The sequence below is a fragment of the Oryx dammah genome, unplaced genomic scaffold, assembly GCF_014754425.2.
Source record: "Oryx dammah isolate SB20612 unplaced genomic scaffold, SCBI_Odam_1.1 HiC_scaffold_13, whole genome shotgun sequence".
NCBI lineage: Eukaryota > Metazoa > Chordata > Mammalia > Artiodactyla > Bovidae > Oryx > Oryx dammah.
In genome coordinates, this window is record NW_024070197.1 from 5,747,188 (window position 1) to 5,768,893 (window position 21,706).

Below are 21,706 nucleotides of genomic sequence, written 5' to 3' on the forward strand. Positions count from 1 at the left end.
AGGACCTGGATGTGGGCTCATGGCCAATTGTGGGCTGCATGGAATGGTGGATGTGCCATACTGTCTTAGCTCAGTTTCCCTGGGACCCAGATGCTGTGACTGAGGTTTGCATGACTGGGTTTCATTGGGAAACACATGATCACACCTCTGAAGGAAGGAAGGAAGGAAGTGGAATTGGGAAGAGGCCCGTTACTCTGCTGCATGTTAGAATCAAGGCCTGAGCTTAGTCCACAGAGAGGTCTGGGTGCAGGAGGATGGGCACAGTGGTCCCAGAGAAGGGGGACGGGATCCAGGAGTGCCCCACAGCACCCCCTCCACACAGTGGATTTTCTGGTATCTTTAGGGAGGGCAAGAATCAGACCCATAGAATAACTGTCGTTAAAATTCGGGAGATCACTTTGTGGCTTACCTATAGTTTTTCTGTTAGTTTGAGTTACTAATGAAGAAGATTTCAGATGGAAGGTAAAAAAAGAGAAGTTAGTGTATTCCTTGTAAGATGTTGAAGTGGCACTAGGGCGTGTGCATCAGCCTACACATCTGTCTTGTATTATTAGATTTTGGTGATGACAGTTTGGGGCTGCTGGGGTCACTGTGACTGATAAGATGTCTTGAGTCTGGTTGGTGTTTGGGCGTCTTTGTGTATATTATTCCATCTTTAGCACAGGAGTTGTTAAGGCTTGGAACCTTCTGGGGATTGCATAGCAGGATAAGTGGATTATTAGTAGGTCTCTGGGGAGTGTGTTGGCCCAGATGCAGGTTTGGAAGTTTCTTTCAGCCTCAGGGGTAATGGTTGGGCCTCAGCTTTGATGGCAGAAGTTTCGCATGATGCAGTGAAGGCTTGTTCTTAGAATCTGAGGATTATCACCTCCACAGCAACCTGTAGTACAGGGGCTTATTCTGGAGATGACGTGGCTGCTACTTGTTGCTACCAGCGCAGTGGATTCCTCTACTATTCTCGCATCGTCTTTACAGATCTCAGGCGTCTGCCATGTCCATGCACAGTACAGTTAATGGTTGTAAACGATTGAAGGTAATGCAAATGGTACATGGAAACAGTATGGAGTTACTCAAAGATTAAAAATAGAACATGCATAGGAACGCGCAATCTCACTTCTAATTATATAGCTAAGAAAAGCAAAATTTTAAAAACTGTTTATGTATTTGGCTTCACCTGCGTCCTGCAGGATCTTTGGTTTCAGTGCACCGACTTTCTAGTGTGGTGCTCGGGCTTAGTTGCTCCGCCGCCTGTGGGATCTTAGTTCCCCCACCGGCGATTGGACCCACAGCCCCCACAGAGCTAGGCAGGTTCTTCACCACTGGGCCACCAGGGAAGTCCTGTGCAAAAATCAGTATTTTGAAGGAGTAACTTGCACTCCCGTAACCCATATTGTATGATTCACAACAGCCATGTGTTGTAGAAACAACCTGAATGTCTGTTCTCAGCCGAATGGATGATGAAACCGTGATGTGTGTATGAGACAGGCTGGGTCCTGGGACCTTTTACTGCAGTTCTTGCACCTGGACGAACTCTTCTCGGGCAACAGGCCACAAAGAAAGTGTAATTGAACAAAGAAACTACACCCACATTCATGAGAGGACAGCAATTCTGAATAATAAGTAAAAGGACCACAAACCAAGCTTGATTTCTGAGGCTCCAGAAGCAAAAGCAGGTCACTTCCCATGATCCCTGCTCACAGCACCACCGGGGGCCCAAGGCGGGGCAGATCACCTCAGCTTTCTTCCTGCCTTAACCAAAGGGATCAGCTCACCCCCCTTTTTGGGAGGAGCAGGGGCACACACTTCTTTTTCTGTCTCTCCTTACTGCAGCAAGAGTCCCAGTAAAGCCTTTCTTGAAATTCCCCTCTGGTCTCATAACTATTTCTATTGATTAAAGAGCCCCAGGATCCAGGTGGAAAACATGTAAGTGTAAGTGTTAGTCACTCAGTCATGTCGCACTCTTTGTGACCCCAGGGACTGTACCCTGCCAGGCTCCTCTGTTCATGGAATTCTCTAGGCAAGAACACTGGAGTGGGTTGCCATTCTCTTCTCCAGGGGATCCTTCCAACCAAGGGATCAAATCTGTCTCTTATGCCTTGCTGGCAGATTCTTTACCTTCTGAGCTCCCAGGGAAGTCCTGATTGGTAACCCAGGCACATATACACACATATTTGTAATGAAATATTAAGTTCAGTTCAGTTGCTCAGCCATGTCTGCCTCTTTGCCAGCTCATGGACTGCAGCACTCCAGGCTTCCCTGTCTATCACCATCTCCCAGAACTTACTCAGATTCATGTCCATCGCATCAGTGATGCCATCCAACCATCTCATCCTCTGTCATCCCCTTCTCCCACCTTCAGTCTTTCCCAGCGTCAGGGTTTTTGTCAGTGACTTGGTTCTTTGCATCAGATGGCCAAAGTATTGGAGTTTCAGCTTCAGCATCAATAATTCCAATGAATAGTCAGGAATGATTTCCTTTAGGATTGACTGGTTGGATTTCCTTGCTGTCCAAAGGACTCTCAAAAGTCTTCTCCAACACCAGAGTGCAACACCATCAGTTCTTCGGCATTCAGCTTTCTTTATACTCCAACTCTCACATCCATAGATGACTACTGGAAAACCATAGCTTTGAGTAGATGGACATTTGTTAGTAAAGTAATGTCTCTGGTTTTTAATATGCTGTCTAGGTTGGTCATACACATAGCTTTTCTTCCAAGGAGCAAGCGTCTTTTAATTTCATTGGTGCAGTCATCATATGCAGTGATCTTGGAGCCCCAAAAAATAAAGTCTGACACTGTTTCCACTGGTTCCCCAGCTATTTGCCATGAAGTGATGGGACCGGATGCCATGATCTTAGTTTTCTGAATGTTGAGTTTTAAGCCAACTTTTTCACTCTCTCACTTTCATCAAGATGCTCTTTAGTTCTTTTTCACTTTCTGCCATAAGGGTGGTGTCATCTGCATATCTTAGGTAATTGATATTTCTCCTGGCAATCTTGATTCCAGCTTGTGCTTCATCCACCCCAGCATTTCGCATGATGGGCTCTGCATGTATGTTAAGTAAGCAGGGTAATAGTATACAGCCTTGATGAACTCCTTTCCCAATTTGGAACCAGTCTGTTATTCCATGTCCAGTTCTAACTGTTGCCTCTTGACCTGCATGCCGATTTCTCAGGAGGCAGGTCAGTTGGTCTGGTATTCCCATTTCTTTAAGATTTTTCTACAGTTTGCTGTGATCCACACAGTCAAAGGGTTTGGTATATTCAATAAAGCAGAAGTAGATGTTTTGTGGAACTCTCTTACTTTTTTGATGATCCAGTGGATGTTGGCAATTTGATCTCTGGTTCCTCTGCCTTTTCTAAATCCAACTTGAGCATCTGGATCACAGTTCACATACTGTTGAAGCCTGGCTTGGAGAACTTTTAGCATTGCTTTGCTAGCATTTGAACTGAGTGCAATTGTGCGGCAGTTTGAACATTCTTTGCCATTGCCTTTCTTTGAGATTGGAATGAAAACTGACCTTTTCCAGTCCTGTGGCCACTGCTAAGTTTTGCAGATTTGCTGTCGTATTGATTGTAGGACTTCCACAGCATCATCTTTTAGGATTTGAAATGGCTCAACTGGAATTCCATCACGTCTTCTAGCTTTGTTCATAGTGATGCTCCTTAGCCTGACTTGATGTTGCATTCCAGGATGTCTTGCTCTGGGTAAGTGATCACACCATCTTGGTTATCTGGGTCATGAAGATCTTTTTTGTAGAGTTCTGTGTATTCTTGCCACGTCTTCTTAATATCTTCTGCTTCTGTTAGGTCCATACCGTTTCCGTTGTTTACTGTGCTCATCTTTGCATAAAATGTTTCCTTGATATCTCTAATTTTCTTGAAGAGAGGTCTAGCTTTGCCATTCTATTGTTTTCCTCTATTTCTTTGCATTGATCACTGAGGAAGGGTTTCTTATCCTTTCCCGTGTAGATGGAGATTTTTGTCACTTGGGACAGCTTGGGTGAATGTAGAGAATATTATGCTAACTGAATTAGGACAGACAGGGTAAGACTGATATTCTGTGTGCTCGCTTATCTGTAGAATGTAAAAATGTGAAACTCACTAGTACCCGACAGTGGGATGGTGGTAATCTGGGGCTGGGAGGTGGGGAGGTTGGGGAGATGATGGTTGAAAGGTACAGACTTTGAGTTGTAAAATGAGTGCGTCCTGGGGATGAGTGTGCAGCATGCTTACCATTGTTATCCTATTCTGTTACTGCATGCTGGAACTTTGTCAGGAGAGTACGTTGTCAGTGTTTCCACCACACACAGAACATGGGCATTTGGAGGTGATGGATGTGTTGGTTTGTGGATTGTGATAAATATTCCACAGTGTACACGTGTCACATGATCACATGGTGTATGGTGTATGTACACAGAACCCTTCTCATTAGTCTCAGTAAAGCTGGAAGGTGGCCTGGGCTTAATCCTTCACTAGTGCTCAACCCAGGCTTCACATGAGATCATGAGGCATTTTGCCTGGGCATGTCTTGTACCCCTTCCCCGCAGACATGCTCCTCAGGTTCTCGTGTGGGGCCTCGCCCAGGAATGTGCACAGGCCATGGATGATTCCAATCTGGATCCTGCATTGAGCACCAGGGCTCTTAGCCTCCACTTCTGAGACTGAGACAGGGCCCTGGGGGAGGGGAGGGCACTCTGCTCTGAGTGGGGCTGGACCAGAGCCTGCTGGGTGACCTGCAGGGCATCGTGGGGTGGGCGGAGGTGCCCCCTGCTGCTGTGTGCATGAGGCCTCATCAGGAGGGGAGTGTGATCCGAGGGAAAGTGTGGGAAAGTCCCGTGTTGGTCTCTCTGCGGGAGTTGACCATCCTGAGTCCCTCCTGAGACAGTGGCCACAAAGCACCGTCTGTTCCTCATGGTGAGGGCTTCCCTGTGTGTATGGTTGGGGCTCAGGAAGGGGATGTGTTGACCATATGCATTAAACAGCATGTCTTCCACTTTCATGATAGAACTGTGAAGACTCATGAACGAAGGAGCCCAGAAGAGGAAAGATCAGGAGTCAGGCATGGCTCTTTCTCAGGTAAGGTCATATTCTCAGTGGATTCTCACACTGCCTTCCTGAAATGCCCTTCTCTGGACTCACTAATCGTGTCTGACTCTGAAGTATCCTGTCTGACTGCAGTACATGCACACTCACCCGGGGCCTTCCCTCAGGGCCTGGTGTCTCCACTTAGATCCTGTCTCCCCATGACCCTGTGACCTGGCCCTTGTGAGGAGGTTCCCCTGGGCGCCATCCTAGGCAGGGCTTCTCACCCATGGGTTGGAGACGGGGTCTCATGCTGTTGGGCAGCATGGGTTGCTTCAGGCCCATGTGGATGCGCTGTCTGCTCTCTGTCAATCAGGGTAAAGAAGCTGTAGGTGGACCTCACGTATTAACATGTACAGTTCATGGTAAAATCTGCCAAAGAGACCACTGAGGGGAAATAAGTTCTGACTTTTTATAGTACATTTAAAACCAAATGAGCACCTCCTTGAAAATTTAAGTGTTTTGGAATGGAATGGAACTTTCAGAAAGCAATGTCAGGGCTAGGGAGTGTTTCGTTACACCATCTAATTTAAACTGTGAAATCAGGCTTACTAATTTTTTTTTCTTTCTTTTTTGACCACATGATGCAGCTTCCAAGGTCTTAGTTCGCTGAGTAGGGATCGAACCTGAAACCCTGCAGTAGAAGTGAGGGATCTTAACCACTGGACCATGAGGGAATTCTCCAACTTTACTAATCTCAATTCAGTATTTTCTTAGTGGAATAAAATAATAAATTTTGGAGTTTGTTAATAAGTACATACCTAAAATTAATATAAAAATCACATTATTATTTTAAAAATATATTTATTTCCTGTACTTTATCTTCATTGCTTCAGTGTTTTTTCCCTAGTTCTGACGAGTGGTGGCCACTCTCTGGTTGCAGTGCACACGCTTGTCATTGCAGTCGCTTCTCTTGTCTTGCAGCCCAGGCTGTAGAGCGCGCCGGCTTCATTAGTTTCACCTCCTGGGCTCTACAGCTCTGGCTCTGGAATTGAGACTCATCATCTTAGTTGCCTGTCAGCATGTGGGATCTCAGACCAGGCCAAAACCCACATCCCGTGCATTGTCCAGTGGATTCTTTACCACATCCCGTAGGGAGGGCCACATATTTTAAAATACAGGTGTTTTATAAAGATTGGAAGAAATCTTCTGTATGTTATTTTCTGCTTGTATTACTTTTTATTTTTTTGAACTAGAATAAAATAATGTTGAAGAATTCCCTGGTGGTACAGTGGCTAAGAATACGCCTGCCAATGTAGGGTGTGTGGGTTCCATCCCACATCCGGGAAGATGCCTCAGACCAACTAAGCCCATGGGCCACAATGACTAAACCTGTACCCTAGAGCCCGGAAGGCATAACTACGGAAGCGCGCACTCTCTAGAGCCTGTACTCCAAAACAAGAGAAGCCACTGCAATCTAAAGCCCATGCACTGTAGCTGTAACTCAAGAAAGCTGACTCAACAGCAATGACCACCCAACATAAGCAAAATAAATAAGCTTTGAAAAAGAAATAGAATGTTGACAGAGTTACTGAATGAAGAAGTAAAATAAAGAAGAGAATGGGAACCCAGTCCAGTATTCTTACCTGGAGAATTCCATGGATAGAGGAGCTGATGGGCTGCCATCAGCGGGGTTGCAAAGAGTCTGGCATGAGTAAGCAGGTAAACAACAACTTCCACACACAGCAGATTGAGCTCTGAAAAACAAATCTAAGTGTCTAGCTTTCCTCCTGCAGATTCTCCAGTGACTTCAGTAGCTTTTGGAATAAAGTCCAAAATCCATAGATCTTGCATAAATTAGCCTCTGCCTGGCACCACCCCATGTACATTCCCTGTGTCCCAGTCACAGTGGCTGACTTTCTGTTCAGTGAATATCTTCCTGCCTCAGAGCTGGCACTCAGGCTGTTCTCTCTGCTTGCAACACTCTTCTGTTTCCCACCTTGCCAATCCTAAGTGATTCTTCCTCACAGATACCTTGTCTGATTTCTCAATGTAGCTTAGACTTTCTGTTTAATCTTGTCTTAGCACCGGGCCTGTGTCAGAGGAGTTATTTCAGTAGTAACGTTAAAATTGTGGATGAAATCGGCTGGCTGGCTCCTAGATGATGACATTGGCTGCTAGACTGTAAGCTCCATCATCTTCACTGCTATATTTCAAGTTTGAGGCACAAAGCTGATGCTGAGTGAATTTTGATAGAATGAAAGAAAAAAATAAAGACAACTCTTCTTGTTTCAGTCAATTGTGTGTTTACACACGCATGCATGAATGCATGGATATGTAACTCCATGGTTTTATGACAAAAACATCCTCTCATAAATAATGGTGTTTGCTTTGTAGCAGTTTCAGTTGTATCTTAAGTGTATTTCATGGCGCTGGTTTTTCTGCATCATCATATGAATGATGTGAACTGTAGTCAGAGGATTGACGTGGTGAGGGTTGCCATGGAGAGGGTGTGACCCTGTATCATGACCATTTATGCTGTTCTATTGTATTTCAGCTTCCTTGAACTTGTTTCAGGTATTCTCAGGGAACTCTCTGTGGATGCACTTTCCTTCTCTGCTAGTTAACTGGTTGATTCTTTAGGTTCAGTTGTCTCTCCCAACCACCTGAGCTCAGGTGCTGTTGGCTCATTTCTTAACTGTTTGATATAAGCGATTTGTTAGAGTGACAGAATTTACTCCCCAGGGTGACTGCAGCCATGAAATTAAAAGACGCTTACTCCTTGGAAGAAAAGTTACGACCAACCTAGATAGCATGTTGAAAAGCAGAGACATTACTTTGCCAACAAAGGTCCGTCTAGTCAAGGCTATGGTTTTTCCAGTGGTCATGTATGGATGTGAGAGTTGAACTGTGAAGAAAGCTGAGTGCCGAAGAATTGATGCTTTTGAACTGTGGTGTTGGAGATGACTCTTGAGAGTCCCTTGGACTGCAAGGAGATCCAACCAGTCCATTCTGAAGGAGATCAGCCCTGGGATTTCTTTGGAAGGAATGATGCTAAAGCTGAAAGTCCAGTACTTTGGCCACCTCATGAGAAGAGTTGACTCATTGGAAAAGACTCTGAAGCTGGGAGGGATTGGGGGTAGGAGGAGAAGGGTACGACAGAGGATGAGATGGCTGGATGGCATCACTGACTCTATGGACATGAGTCTGAGTGAACTCTGGGAGTTGGTGATGGATAGGGAGGCCTGGCGTGCTGTGATTCATGAGGTCGCAAAGAGTTGGACACGACTGAGCAACTGAACAGAACTGAACTGAACTGAACTGAAGGTGGACACAGATCTTTCTCTAACATGCTGTTATATTGATGACAAGTTCATCCGTGTAAAGTCTTTAGGATAATGCTTAGTGTGTAGGAATTGCTGAAACACCTGTTGTCAGTGTGATGATGTCATCATCATCACAATGTGTGTTCTTTAAAAGTCAGTGTGTTTTCCTGTTCATCGCAGCACTATTTATAGTAGCCAGGACATGGAAGCAACCTAGATGTCCATCAGCAGATGAATGGATGAGAAAGCTGTGGTACATTTACACAATGGATTTTTACTCATCCATTAAAAGGAATACATTTGAATCAGTTGTAATGAGGTGGATGAAACTGGAGCCTATTATACAGAGTGAAGTAAGCCAGAAAGAAAAACACCAAAACAGTATACTAACATATATATATGGAATTTAGGAAGAAGGTAACACTAACCCTGTATGTGAGACAGCAAAAGAGACACAGATGTATTGAACAGTCTTCTGGACCCTGGGAGAGGGTGAGGGCAGGATGATATGGGAGAATGGCATTGAAACATAAAATATCATATGTGAGCCAGATCACCAGTCCAGGTTTGATGCATGATACAGGGTGCTCAGGGGTGGTGCACTGGGATGACCCAGAGGGATGGGATGGGGAGGGAGGTGGGAGGGGTGTTTAGGATGGAGAACACATGTACGCTCATGGTGGATTCAAGTCAATATATGGCGAAACCAATACAATATTGTAAAGTAAAATTAATTAATTAAAAAATAAATAAAGTCACCGTGGACTTTGTCATCTCTGAAGACACCAGTCTTGCTGTAAGTCATCTAGATAGTGAACGCCACTCAGTTGTGTCCAACTCTTTGCGACCCCACGGATGGTAGCCTAGCAGGCTCTGCCGTCCATGGGATTTTCCAGGCAAGAATACTGGAGTGGGCTGCCATTTCCTTCTCCAGTGAACTTTCCCAACCCAGGGATCAAACCTGGGTCTCCTGCATTGCAGACAGACGCTTTACCTTCTGATCCACCAGGGAAGCCAAAGTAAAATTAATTAACTAATTAAAAAATAAATAAAGTCACTGTGGACTTTGTCATGTCTGAAGACACCAGTCTTGCTGTAACTCATCTAGATAGTGAATGCCATTCAGTGTGTTGAATGTTAACACTTCTGCATAGACAACCCAGGAATGGTTTTAATTTCTGTATTTTTCATGTATTGTCCACATACATGACAAATTCATGTTGATTGCAGGATATCATAATCTTAGGAAAAAGAGGAAATTATAAATTAGATTGCAGACCAACAGTTTGCTTCAAGCAGCTTTTAAAGTATCTGTCAGAGTATTACTTCATCTGAATTGAGCTTTACCCCTCTCACCTCTTCTCATTTTGTGTGAAACTAAGAATCCTCCTCAGGGCCCTTTGGTGAAATCTGTTTTCATTTCAGGCACAGTTGACCTTCAAGGATGTGTTCCTAGATTTCACTCCTGAGGAGTGGGAATGCCTGGACCCTGCCCAGAGGACCTTGTACCAGGATGTGATGGTGGAGACCCTCAAGAACACTGTCTGTGGGTGAGGAACATTTCCCTCTGAAGTAGGGATCTGCCCTGGGGTACCTCTGCACATTCCCTCTGTACCTTTTGAGATCCCCTGTTTTTCTTGACTAAGCTCAAAAGCTTGTTGACTCATACATGTAAAGCTTCATGATTTGTATCAGGAGTTTAAACTTGTCTTTCGTTCAGGTGACCTGCCCACTGTGTGATACACAAGGAGTTTCTCCACAGCTCGAGTGTTTATAAAGCTGATTTCAAACGTTGAAATCTCCAGTTGCCTGTTTTCTAGCCCTGTGTTCTTGGTTCAGTAGTTCTTAGATAGGAACTAAATACCTGCTGTTCCCTGTGCATTCAGAAGGAGGCAGAGAGTAAATTCATTTGAGAAGTATTTTTCTGTCAGTTTGTAATATCCTCACTCCTTGGCTGACGAAAGAGCTGGATTCTACACCTGCCAATGCAGGAGACACAGGTTGGATCCTTGGTCTGGGAAGATCCCACATGTCACAGAGCAGTTACGCCTGTGTGCCTCAACTACGAGCCAGCACTCTAAAGCCTGGAAGCTGCAACTACTGAAGTGGTTGAATGTATAAAATTCAAATTAACCGGAAAAATTTAAGGAGAAGAGAACAGGTACTAAAAGAAGAAATCAAAGGTAGGCACGGATTGCAGATTTTTAAGTCTGTCCCCAAACACTGACCATACCCTGGCTGCTTAGATGTTGCTGCTAAAACACTGGATGAATCTTACTAACAGGGGCTTCCCTTGTGGCTCAGCTGGCAAAGAATCCACCTGCAATGTGGGAGACCTGGGTTAGATCCCTGGCTTGGGAAGATCCCATGCAGAAGGGAAAGACTACCCACTCCAGTGTTCTGGCCTGGAGAATTCCATGAACTGTATGGACCATGGGTCGAAGAGTCGGACACGACTGAGCGACCTTCACTACTACCACCGTTCTTTCCTCAACATATGACAAAAAGTTTATTTTGTTCATCGACATTTCCATATTGTAATTATAGAAGAATATGATATCTATTTAGATGTTAAAGGCAACAAATTAAAAAAAACCGTCTGTAATTTATGGGGCATCACAGGACTGTTAAACGCCTCCCGGCCCCTTGCCGCGCCTTGCTCTCGCTCTGCAGACCTGGACACCCCTCGCCCGGCCTCTCGCCTGCAGCGATGCGCCCAGCCCCCGACCCGGAAGCTCCGCCTCGTGATCCGCGCGTGCGCAATTTCCTGCGGAAGCGGAAGGCCGCGAGAGAAGGTCGCCCGGGGGCTCTTGAGTTTTTTTCTCCTAGAGTAAACGGGTGCTGCTGGCCCCTCGCCACGCCAATCTTCAGTGTCCCGCTGGTTCTGCGGAAGTAATATCAGATACCCCTCTGTCCGCCTCAAATAAACCCAGAGGCCGCGGTTGCAGGTCGAGTGTTCGAAATCGCCCTGAGGCTTGTCCTTGCCGTTTGCTTTTCGGCTTTCGGCCCCAGAGACACCGCCTTTCGGGATATTTTCCTGATAAAACTTGACCTGCGGTTTCCCTGGTGGCTCAGATGTTGAAGCGTCTGCCTGCAACGCCGGAAACCCGGGTTCGATTCCTGAGTCGGGAAGATCCCCTGGAGAAGGAAATGGCAACCCACTCCAATATTCTTGCCTGGAGAATCCCATGGACAGAAGAGCCTGGTGGGCTACAGTCCACGAGTCGCAAAGAGTCGGACACGACTGAGTGACTTCACTTCACTTCTGTCCCTTGTAAAGTCCCCGGGCGCGATGGGCATTCGGGCACGCCCACCTCCACCGCCTCACCCCGTCGGCCCCTGGAGGTCGCGTCGACAGCCCCGCTCCCGGAGAAGCCGCGTCCTCTCCCCGGTCCTGGGATTCTGGAGAGCCCGCCCGGCCCGAGACCCCCTGGCTCCCAGCCTCTCTGCCCTCGCGTCTCCTCAGGCCGATCGCTCTGCCTCGCAGGCCTCCCTTCCTGGTCAGTCGCTTTTCCTCACCCCTGGGCTGGACGTGTGACACCCAGTGTTTTTCCGTCACGAGTCCGTCTCGTTGGAAAAGGGGCTCTTTTGATAGGCGGGCGTTACATTTACTCATCATTTCTGTAGATACGTGGGCGAGGGGGATCAGAAGAAGCAGTGACTGAGAGTGAAAGGCAAACTCAGAAGCGGAAAACAATGAGAGAACCGAACGGGTCGCCCAGGATGGCTGAGGCAGTTGCAAAGGGATGGTAAAATGAAATAGAGTTAGCCCTTAAAGTAGCGGGTGGGTGAAAGAATAATGGACAAAGGCGTGGGATCTCCAGGAGCTGGAGACAAGGAGACTGGGGCCCCGCGTCTGCGATAGGAGGGCTGACAGGGGTGATCCTAGGAGAGAAACAGGGATAGATGTTGACCAGAAGAGAAGGAAGTAAGCCTAGACACCTGGAGAGTCCCCAGAGTGGGAGTGTAACAGGGAGAAAAGGGGTGTGACTAGAAGGCAGAGAGGGAGCAGAGTTGGAGAAAGAAAGAGACAGATGTATAGATATTTAGGACAATTAGAAGGGTGGGGGTGGGGAGAAGAGCAGCAAGAGGAGAAACAAGTTGTCGAGTGGGGCAGGACAGGTGTGAAGGAAGAAATAGGGCAGAAACAGCATCCCACCTGAGGCAGTGGACACCAAAGGACTGTTCCACATAGTGAGGTCTTCCTGTTTTTGTGGTTGTGGCAAACGAAGGGGATGTTGATTCTAATCCTTAAGCAGCCTGTTTTCCACTTGCCAGATCAACTTCTAAAAACTTACATTGTCTGAGGAAGAAGCTGGGAAGAGGAGGAAAAAAGGCAAGAAAAGAGGAATGGCTCTTTCTCAGGTAAAATCATATTCTCAGTTGATTCTCAGTCTGTCCTTCCTGAAATCCCTTCTTTGGACTTACTAATCATCTCTGACTCTGAAGTATCCTTCCTGACGCCTGTACATGCACACTCACCCGGGAACTTCCCTCAGGGCCTGTCATCTCCACTTAGATCCCATCTCTGCACGACCCAGTGGCCTGGACCTTGTGTGGAGGGCACCATCCTGGGCAGGGCTTCACACCCACTGGTTTGAGAAGGGGTCTCAGTGCTGTTGGGCAGGAGGGATTGCTTCGGGTCCTTCTGGCTGTGCAGTCTGCTCTCTGTCAATCAGGATTAAGAAGCTGTGGGTGGAAGTCAGGTATTAACATGCACAGTACCTGGTAAAATCTGGAAGTAGACCTAAAGAGGGAAATTTGTTCTAAGGTAATTGAAGCGAAGTGAGTGAGTCACTGACTTCAAAATCTTGATTGGAAATGGGATGGAAAGTTCAGAATCAGGAATCAGTGATAGAGAGTGTGCTATTCCATCATCTGTTTGAAACTGTGGCATGAATCTAAATCTCTGAGAGCTGGAAATTCACTTTCATTGCCTTCATTCTTCAGATTTTGTCTTTTCACTGTGTTCATTTTGTGGTTTGGCACAGAGATGTTTTTACTTTTGATGCAGGTGAGGTTTCCTCTTCATTGTTTAATCCATAGATTCACCATTTGTTATGGCAGCTGTCTTTTTTCCACTGATTTTTCTTAGCATCCTTGTCATTAGATTTTAACTATATGCAAATGGTTATTTCTGAACATTCCTTTCTGTTCCCTTGGTGTATAAATCCGTGTTTATGCCAGTACTACACCATCTGGATTATATTGTGATATGGCTTGAAATTTTAAAAAGGGTGGCCTTCATCTTACATCTTTGTACTTATTGAAGAGTATTTTTGCAGTTTATGGTCCCCTTGAGATTCTTTATGACTTCTGGCAAGTTTTTTCTATTTCTGCAAACATTTCTATTGTAAGTTTCATAATGAATTCATTAAATCTGTGGAACACTTTGAGTAACTTGGAAATATAGAGTACTGGGATTTTCAGTCCATGACTACTAGATTTATTTTGGATTTCTTTTAGAAATGGTTAAGTAGTTTTCAGTGTATATATTTCACCTCCTTGGTGAATTATTCCTAAATATTTCATCCATTTTTATAGAATAGTAAATAAAATTGTTATGTGATTTTCTTTTAACATTGTTCATTGTGTATAGAAATGCAGCTGATTTGCACGTTGACTTTTGTATCCTGCAGGTTTTGCTAAAATTGCTATTTGATGTGGCAGGAGGTTTTTTGTGTCTGTGTGAAATCTACAGTTTATACACAAAAGACCTTGTTCTCTAGGGAAGAAGGTAACTTTCTAATTTTTCACTTTGTGAAGCTTTGATTTCTTTTCTAGTCTAATTGGTCTGGTTAGGGGTGTCAGTCATTTGTTGAACAGTGATGTAGAGTGCACGTCCTTGCCTTCTTCCCGATCTCAGTGGAAAAGTTTTCAGTCTTTCACCATTGAGAACAATGTTAGGTGTGCTCTTTTCATACATCATATATTTTAGTTTGAGAAACTTGTTTTGAAAAAAAAAAACAAAACCCCCAAATGGACGGGAATGCATCAAAAGTGTGAACAGGGCAGAGAGGAAGGTCAGTTCAGTTCAGTTGTGCAGTCGTGTCCGACTCTTTGCGACCCCATGAATCGCAGCACGCCAGGCCTGCCTGTTCATCACCATCTCCTGGAGTTCACTCAGACTCACGTCCATCGAGTCAGTGATGCCATCCAGCCGTCTCATCCTCTGTTGTCCCCTTCTCCTCCTGCCCCCAATCCCTCCCAGCATCAGAGTCTTTTCCAATGAGTCAACTCTTCTCATGAGGTGGCCAAAGTACTGGAGTTTCAGCTTTAGCATCATTCCTTCCAAAGAAATCCCAGGGTTGATCTCCTTCAGAATGGACTGGTTGGATCTCCTTGCAGTCCAAGGGACTCTCAAGAGTCTTCTCCAACACCACAGTTCAAAAGCATCAATTCTTCGGCACTCAGCCTTCCTCACAGTCCAACTCTCACATCCATACATGACCACAGGAAAAACCATAGCCTTGACCAGGCGGACCTTAGTCAGCAAGTAATGTCTCTGCTTTTGAATATGCTATCAAGGTTGGTCATAACTTTTCTTTCAAGGAGTAAGCTTCTTTTATTTATTTATTTTTTTTCCTAAAAATATGGAACGCTTCACGAATTTGCGTGTCATCCTTGCGCAGGGGCCATGCTAATCTTCTCTGTATCGTTCCAATTTTAGTATATGTGCTGCCGAAGCGAGCACGTAAGCTTCTTTTAATTTCATGGCTGCAATCACCATCTGCAGTGATTTTGGAGCCCCCCAAAATAAAGTCTGACACTGTTTTCACCGTTTCCCCATCTATTTCCCATGAAGTGATGGGACCGGATGCCATGATCTTCGTTTTCTGAATGTTGAGCTTTATGCCAACTTTTTCGCTCTCCTCTTTCACTTTCGTCAAGAGGCTTTTTAGCTCTTCTTCACTTTCTGCCGTAAGGGTAGTGTCATCTGCATATCTGTGGTTATTGATATTTCTCTCAGCAATCTTGATTCCAGCTTGTGTTTCTCATGATATACTCTGCATAGAAGTTAAATAAGCAGGGTGACAATATACAGCCTTGACATATTCCTTTTCCTATTTGGAACCAGTCTATTGTTCCATGTTCAGCTCTAACTGTTGCTTCCTGACCTGCATACAGATTTCTCAAGAGGCAGGTTAGGTGGTCTGGTATTCCCATCTCTTTCAGAATTTTCCACAGTTTCTTGTGATTCACACAGTCAAAGGCTTTGGCATAGTCAATAAAGCAGAAATAGATGTTTTTCTGGAACTCTTGCTTTTTCCATGATCCAGCAGATGTTGGCAATTTGACCTCTGGTTCCTCTGCCTTTTCTAAAACCAGCTTGAACATCAGGGAGTTCACAGTTCACGTATTGCTGAAGCCTGGCTTGGGAGAGAGGAAACCACAGTATTAATAGTGGTTGGAAATCTCTTGTAATGATACATAGAGATGAGAGCTTATGGTGAACAACGTCAGATTCATCATCTCCAGAGAAGAAGATATAGCTTTGGGACCAGGGACCAGGCTTGATCACTCAAGAGCTTTTGTGTAGCAGAGTTTTATTAAAGTATGAAATGGGACAGAGAAAGCTTCTGACATGGACATCAGAAGGGGGATGGAGAATGCCCCCCCTTGCTAGTCTTGGCAAGGGAGCTATATACTTTCTCAATTGGTTATTATAGGAAGTCAAAATAATGTCTCAAGGTTGTAAAGGATTTACCAGACCCATGCCCAGAATTTACATTTCAAGATGACAGGATTAGTCAGAAGGTTCTCAAGAAGGAGAAACCTGTCCTCAAGCAGGAAACGTTGTTATATTATCTTCAGTTCAGTGCAGTCACTCAGTCGTGTCCGACTCTTTGCGACCCCATGAATTGCAACATGCCAGGCCTCCCTGTCCATCACCAACTCCCGGAGTTCACTCAAATTCATGTCCATCGAGTCGGTGATGCCATCCAGTCATCTCATCCTCTGTCATCCCCTTCTCCTCCTGCCCCCAATCCCTCCCAGCATCAGAGTATTTTCCAATGAGTCAACTCTTCACATGAGGTGGCCAAAGTATTGGAGTTTCAGCTTTAGCATTGTTCCTTCCAAAGAACACGCAGGACTGATCTCCTTCAGAATGGACTGGTTGGATCTCCTTGCAGTCCAAGGGATTCTCAAGAGTCTTCTCCAACACCACAGTTCAAAACATCAATTCTTCGGCGCTCAGCCTTCTTCACTGTCCAACTCTCATATCCATACATGACCACTGGAAAAACCATAGCCTTGACTAGACGGACCTTTATTGGCAAAGTAGTATTTCTGCTAAGTACAGAGTTTAACCGGAGTTGTTTCGTTGTGTAATTATCAGCTCTGGGCTTAAAGAAAAAAGTTTGTCCTTTTCTCCTCCTTGATAATTCCAGACCTCTTTCTATGCACCTTGTGAGCCCCAGACCTTTTTCTGCTCGGGTACCCCAGACTTCTCAACGTATCTAGGAACTGAATCTCTCAGATCTTTGGCCAAAGAGAAGTTTGTTTATTAAAGTCCCAGAGGAAGCTTAACCTTTCCCTGAGTTCTCAGCCTGTCCTTCAACATGTATCATGTATTCTTTCACCTACCAGTGGTGCTGCGGCTCCATCAGACACAAAGGCAAGGTTTGTATCCACAATACTCGCCATCTCCCTGCTGTGAGCTGGTTGTTCTTGAGTGTGAGGAGCATGAGGTGGGCTGCCTTGCCCCCTCTTCTCTCTTGTGGGCTTGGATCTATTGGCTACTCAATTCTTAGTCCATATAGATCAGAGCTGATGCCCCAAGCGTCTAACCCCTGATCCGGTGCTGCTTTCCTCACAGTTGTCATATTTGGGAGATAGAATTGGAAAATGGGAAAGTATTGGCTGCTCTTTAATTTTATCTGGCACCTCAGAACCTGTAATGAACTGTCTTAGTCCCTGTCTGCCTCTTGAGATCGCTCAGCCATTTGTGCTGTTCTCCTTTTGCTGCCATACATGTCAGGATGTGTGGAATAGGCTGGTGGATTGGATCTTCTGTGCCTGTTACTTAGGAAAACTGTAAGGACAGCAGTCCAACAAAGGGAATATGTGTGAATCTTTCAGGCTCTTAGCTTGGCATCTCTGGGTGGAACAAATAGTCCCATCTCAAGGTCTTAGGATATGAGACCCCCACGTCTCATAGTTTTCCACTCTTGTACTGGTCTATCTAGTCTGGGAGTGTAGACTCTTCCTGACTTTGCTTTCTCCTTAGTTTGTATAATTTTTCCTTTTAAATTTGATTTTCAAGTATGTGGCTCTAGGGTCTGAAGTCATGTCCAGTTTCTTTGCGGTGGTAATCCACCTGTGTTTAAGGGGCAGCTCCTCATGGACTCTGTGGTGTGGGTTTAATGGGTAGGAGAAAATTTTTAAAGGAGAATACTTTACCTTATTGGTTGTAATATTTTCCTGCTGCATATAGAATTACCACTTGAAGCTACTTAGTATAGTGGTCAGCGTGTTCTGTGATATGAGAAAGTATCTGAAGACCTTGACCTGTACATCTTTTTCTGGCTTTGAGTGATGTCAGAAAAGCCTGCGTGAGGAACACTGTGATAGTGTTGTTCACATGTACTATCACCATGCCCTTTGAGCCTCACCAAGAGGTGTAGGAACTTCTCCTGACAAGCGTACTGTCCAGGTTCACACCCTCATATTTGTGAGGCTGTTGACTAAACTGTTGCTGATGCTGCATGCTTGTCACCTGGGTGCTATTGATCATTCTGCCTCCACACTTAATTTTGTAGCAACTTAATGACAGAGCTTATGTAGTGGAGTGATAACTTCAGTGATGACACATCATTTGTTATTTTTCAAGGCATAGCTACTTTCCTTTTTTTAATATTTGTATGCATTATAAATGATGGTCTTTTATTTTTGTCATTAAGTTTCTATTTTATGTTACTCTTTGTATTTTACTTGCCATATGTGGGATGGTTGGTTAAGAAAGCTCCCCCACCCCTATGGTGGAATTGGTGATCAGTACTTTTTAGAGTTCTTTATGTATTCTTGATGATTTAAACTATTATTGAGTATATGCTTGGCAGTTTTTTGGTATTATAGTGTACATTGTTTTTTCACTGCTGAGGATGGTTTACTGCACAATATTTGATAATTAGGATGTGTGCAATTTACCTCTTTTTATTTCGTTGGTGTGAACTTTTGGTGTTGTATCTGATAAATCATTTGTGAATCCACTGTCAAGAATCACTTTTAGCTTATCTATATGAAATTATGAATGCTAGGCAAACATTGTGATAATCGTTTCACAGTATACGTATTAGTTAAGTTTTTCTCTGTAGCTTAAACTTACACAATGATATTTGTCATTGTAAGAGTTGCTTATACAACCCCCTTTATGTCACTGTTTAAAGAGTTGGGTTTAGAAAGGGGAAATAATTAAAACGCGTTGGATAAAAGAAACAATAACGCAGTTTATAATCATTTAAAGTGTCTTGCTCTTAAAAGGCTGTGGTTAGTGACCCAAATGATCACATCCCTTAAGTCCTCCATCTCAGACACCCAGGTACTGACCCTGAGTTTGTTGAACTCAGCACTATTCTAAGTTTGCTGTTCTGTAGGGTATGAGTAGGGAAAAGCCCATTTCTAAGTTATGAGCAGCCTAAATAGCATATTCCAAAGCAGAGACATTGCTTTGCCGACTAAGGTCCAGACCGTCTAGTCAAGGCTCTGGTTTTTCCAGTGGTCATGTATCGATGTGAGAGTTGGACTGTGAAGAAGGCTGAGCGCTGAAGAATTGATGCTTTTGAACTGTAGTGTTGGAGAAGACTCTTGAGAGTCCCTTGGACTGCAAGGAGATCCTACCAGTCCATTCTGAAGGAGATCAACCCTGGGACTTCTTTGGAAGGAGTGATGCTAAAGCTGAAACTCCAGTACTTTGGCCACCTCATGCGAAGAGTTGACTCATTGGAAAAGACTGATGCTGAGAGGGATTGGGGGCAGGAGAAGAAGGAGACAACAGAGGATAAGATGGCTGGATGGCATCACTGACTCGATGGACGTGAGTCTGAGTGAACTCCGGGACTTGGTGATGGACAGGGAGGCCTGGCGTGCTGCGATTCATGGGGTCGCAAAGAGTCGGACACGACTGAGCGACTGAACTGAACTGAACTGAACCGAACCCAGGCAGACTTTTGTATTTGTAACATAGAGACTAGTCCCATTCTTGTTTCTTAAAACTGCGCAAGTCCCCAGATCCCTGAATTGCTTCAGCCTCACTAGCAGGATCTGAGCACAACATGCTGTTGAAAACAGCTTTTTATTGAGAATAAGCCGTTTTAGTCTTAAGAGGAAGTATCTTGGCTTCCGACAGACTTGAAGCGTTTACCTGAGCAGTGTTACAGACAGTAACTTAATGCTGTCAAAGTAACAGGCCCCGCCCCCTCCGCGCCCCGCCCCTCCCAAGAACTCTGCGCACAGCGGGTGCTCGCCCCGCCCCTGGTCGGAAGCCGCGGCTCTAATACAAAAAGCCCTTTCCCACAGAGCCGGAAGTTGAAGAGCGCGGAGCCGAGGTCCCTGAGCGGCGCCTATGCTTCCTTCTAGAGTAAGTTTGCAGAGCTCTCTACCCCTCCAATCCCCACCTCCGCTCCCGCTCACTCGTCCTCATGGTGTGGGAATTGCCAGCGACCTGAAAACCCTGGCACCCGGTGCTCGGTCCGGAATAAACGCTGCCGCTGCCGCTGCGGCCCCGTTATCTTTTCGTTTGGGTTTTAAGTGTTGCTGAGGCCGTTTCGGCCCTCTGTGCGCGTAGACACCGCGTCTGGCTACATATTCCTGCTTAAAACCCTTTTTGACCTCTGGCCTCGCCAAGTAAAGCCCTCTCTCGCGAGTTGGAGTCGCGCCCGCCGCGTCGCCTTCTCGACCGCTGGAGGCAGAGCCCAGATAGGCCGCGCGCCCTCTCCCCGGTCCTGGGATTCCGGCGAGGCCGCCCCGCTCCTGAGCCCCCTCCCTCCCAGCCCCTCTGTCCTCGCGTCTCCTTAGCCGAAATGGGGGAAGAAAGGCAGACATAGGTATGGATTTTTGAAAGACTCAGGAGGGTTGGGGAGAGACAGCATTTCGAGGGGGAACGAATTGCAGCAGCCTGGACAGGACACGTGTGAGGGAGGAAATAGGAGAGGAACAGCAGGAGAGCAGAGGGAGAGATAGAGACACCGAGACCCAGATGAAATAGGGAGCGAGGTGAACAGAGGGGTAAGCTCGATCCAGGTGTGGCCAGTTATTTGGATACAGATGATTTTTTTGGTTATACAGAGGAGGCTGAGAATATCAAAATCCTGTCTATAAGGCTTGTGTCTTTTTTTATTAGTTGTGGCAGAAGATGACTTTCATTTGCAAACCCTGTTGAGCCTGGGGCAGTGGCTTGATTCACTGAGTTGTTAGTGACGCCCTTCCCTTGTCCTATCATGAGATAGAGGTCAGGGAAGAAGAGACCTGGGGCAAAAAATGACTGACTGTAGGGTGTCACTCTGTGGTAGCTTTTCTTTTTTAATGTATTTTTTTGGCTGTGCTGTGCCGTGGGCTCAGGAGTTGTGGCTCCCAGGTTCTAAAGCACAGGCTCAGTAGTTGTGCACAGGCTTAGTTGCTTGTACTTGTGGGATCTTCCTGAACCAGGGATAGAACCCATGTCCCCTGCATTGTCAGGCAGATTCTGATCCACTGTATCATTATTGGGTAGCATTTTTAAAGGAACGCACTTTTTTTAAAAATCGGATTCACATTTTCTCCTTTCTTTATGTATGGTGCTTTTTGTAGCTTGGAATAGGTCTTAATTCATTCAGTTTCTGTACTCATTTTTAACTTAAGAAATAAGTTTTTTAGTTTCCAGTGTTCTACTCTTTTCATCCTTTTCTAAATATGATTATTCTCCACATTTTATCAGTTGTAATGAGGTAGATGAACCTAGAGCCTATTATACAGAGTGAAATAAGTCAGAAAGAGAAAGCAACTACTGTATATTAATGCATGTATATGGAATTTAGAAAGATGGTACCAGTGATCCTACATGCAGGGCAACAAAGGGAGACACATGTAAAGAACAGACTTTTGGACTCAGTGGGAGAAGTTGAGGGTGGGATGATTTGAGAGAATAGCACTGAAACATGTAAATTACCGTATGTAAAATAGAATGATCAGTGCAAGTTCAGTGCACGAAGCAGGGCACCCAAAGCCAGTGCTCTGGAACAACCCAGAGAGATCTGGTGAGGAGGGAGGTGGAAGAGGGTTAAGAATGGAGGTGCTGCTTCTGCTGCTAAGTCGACTCTGTGCGACCCCATAGACGGCAGCCCAACAGGCTCCTCTATCCCTGGGATTCTCCAGGCAAGAAC

The 21,706-nt window shown here is 45.3% G+C and overlaps 1 protein-coding gene and 1 non-coding gene across 2 annotated transcripts in view; one reads left to right on the top strand and one right to left on the bottom strand.

Annotated features, from left to right (window-relative positions):
* The first annotated feature begins 5,048 nt into the window (after positions 1–5,048).
* Positions 5,049–21,706, top strand: part of LOC120872041 (zinc finger protein 677-like) — an 80,646-nt gene continuing 63,988 nt past the window's right edge. The window contains exon 1 of the mRNA XM_040252192.1: positions 5,049–5,073. Coding sequence (XP_040108126.1) covers positions 5,059–5,073 — 15 coding nt within the window. The 5' untranslated portion in view covers positions 5,049–5,058. The remainder of the gene's footprint in view (positions 5,074–21,706) is intronic.
* On the bottom strand, positions 14,933–15,039 carry LOC120873367. The gene has a single exon (XR_005723442.1). It is a non-coding gene; the product is annotated as a U6 spliceosomal RNA (small nuclear RNA).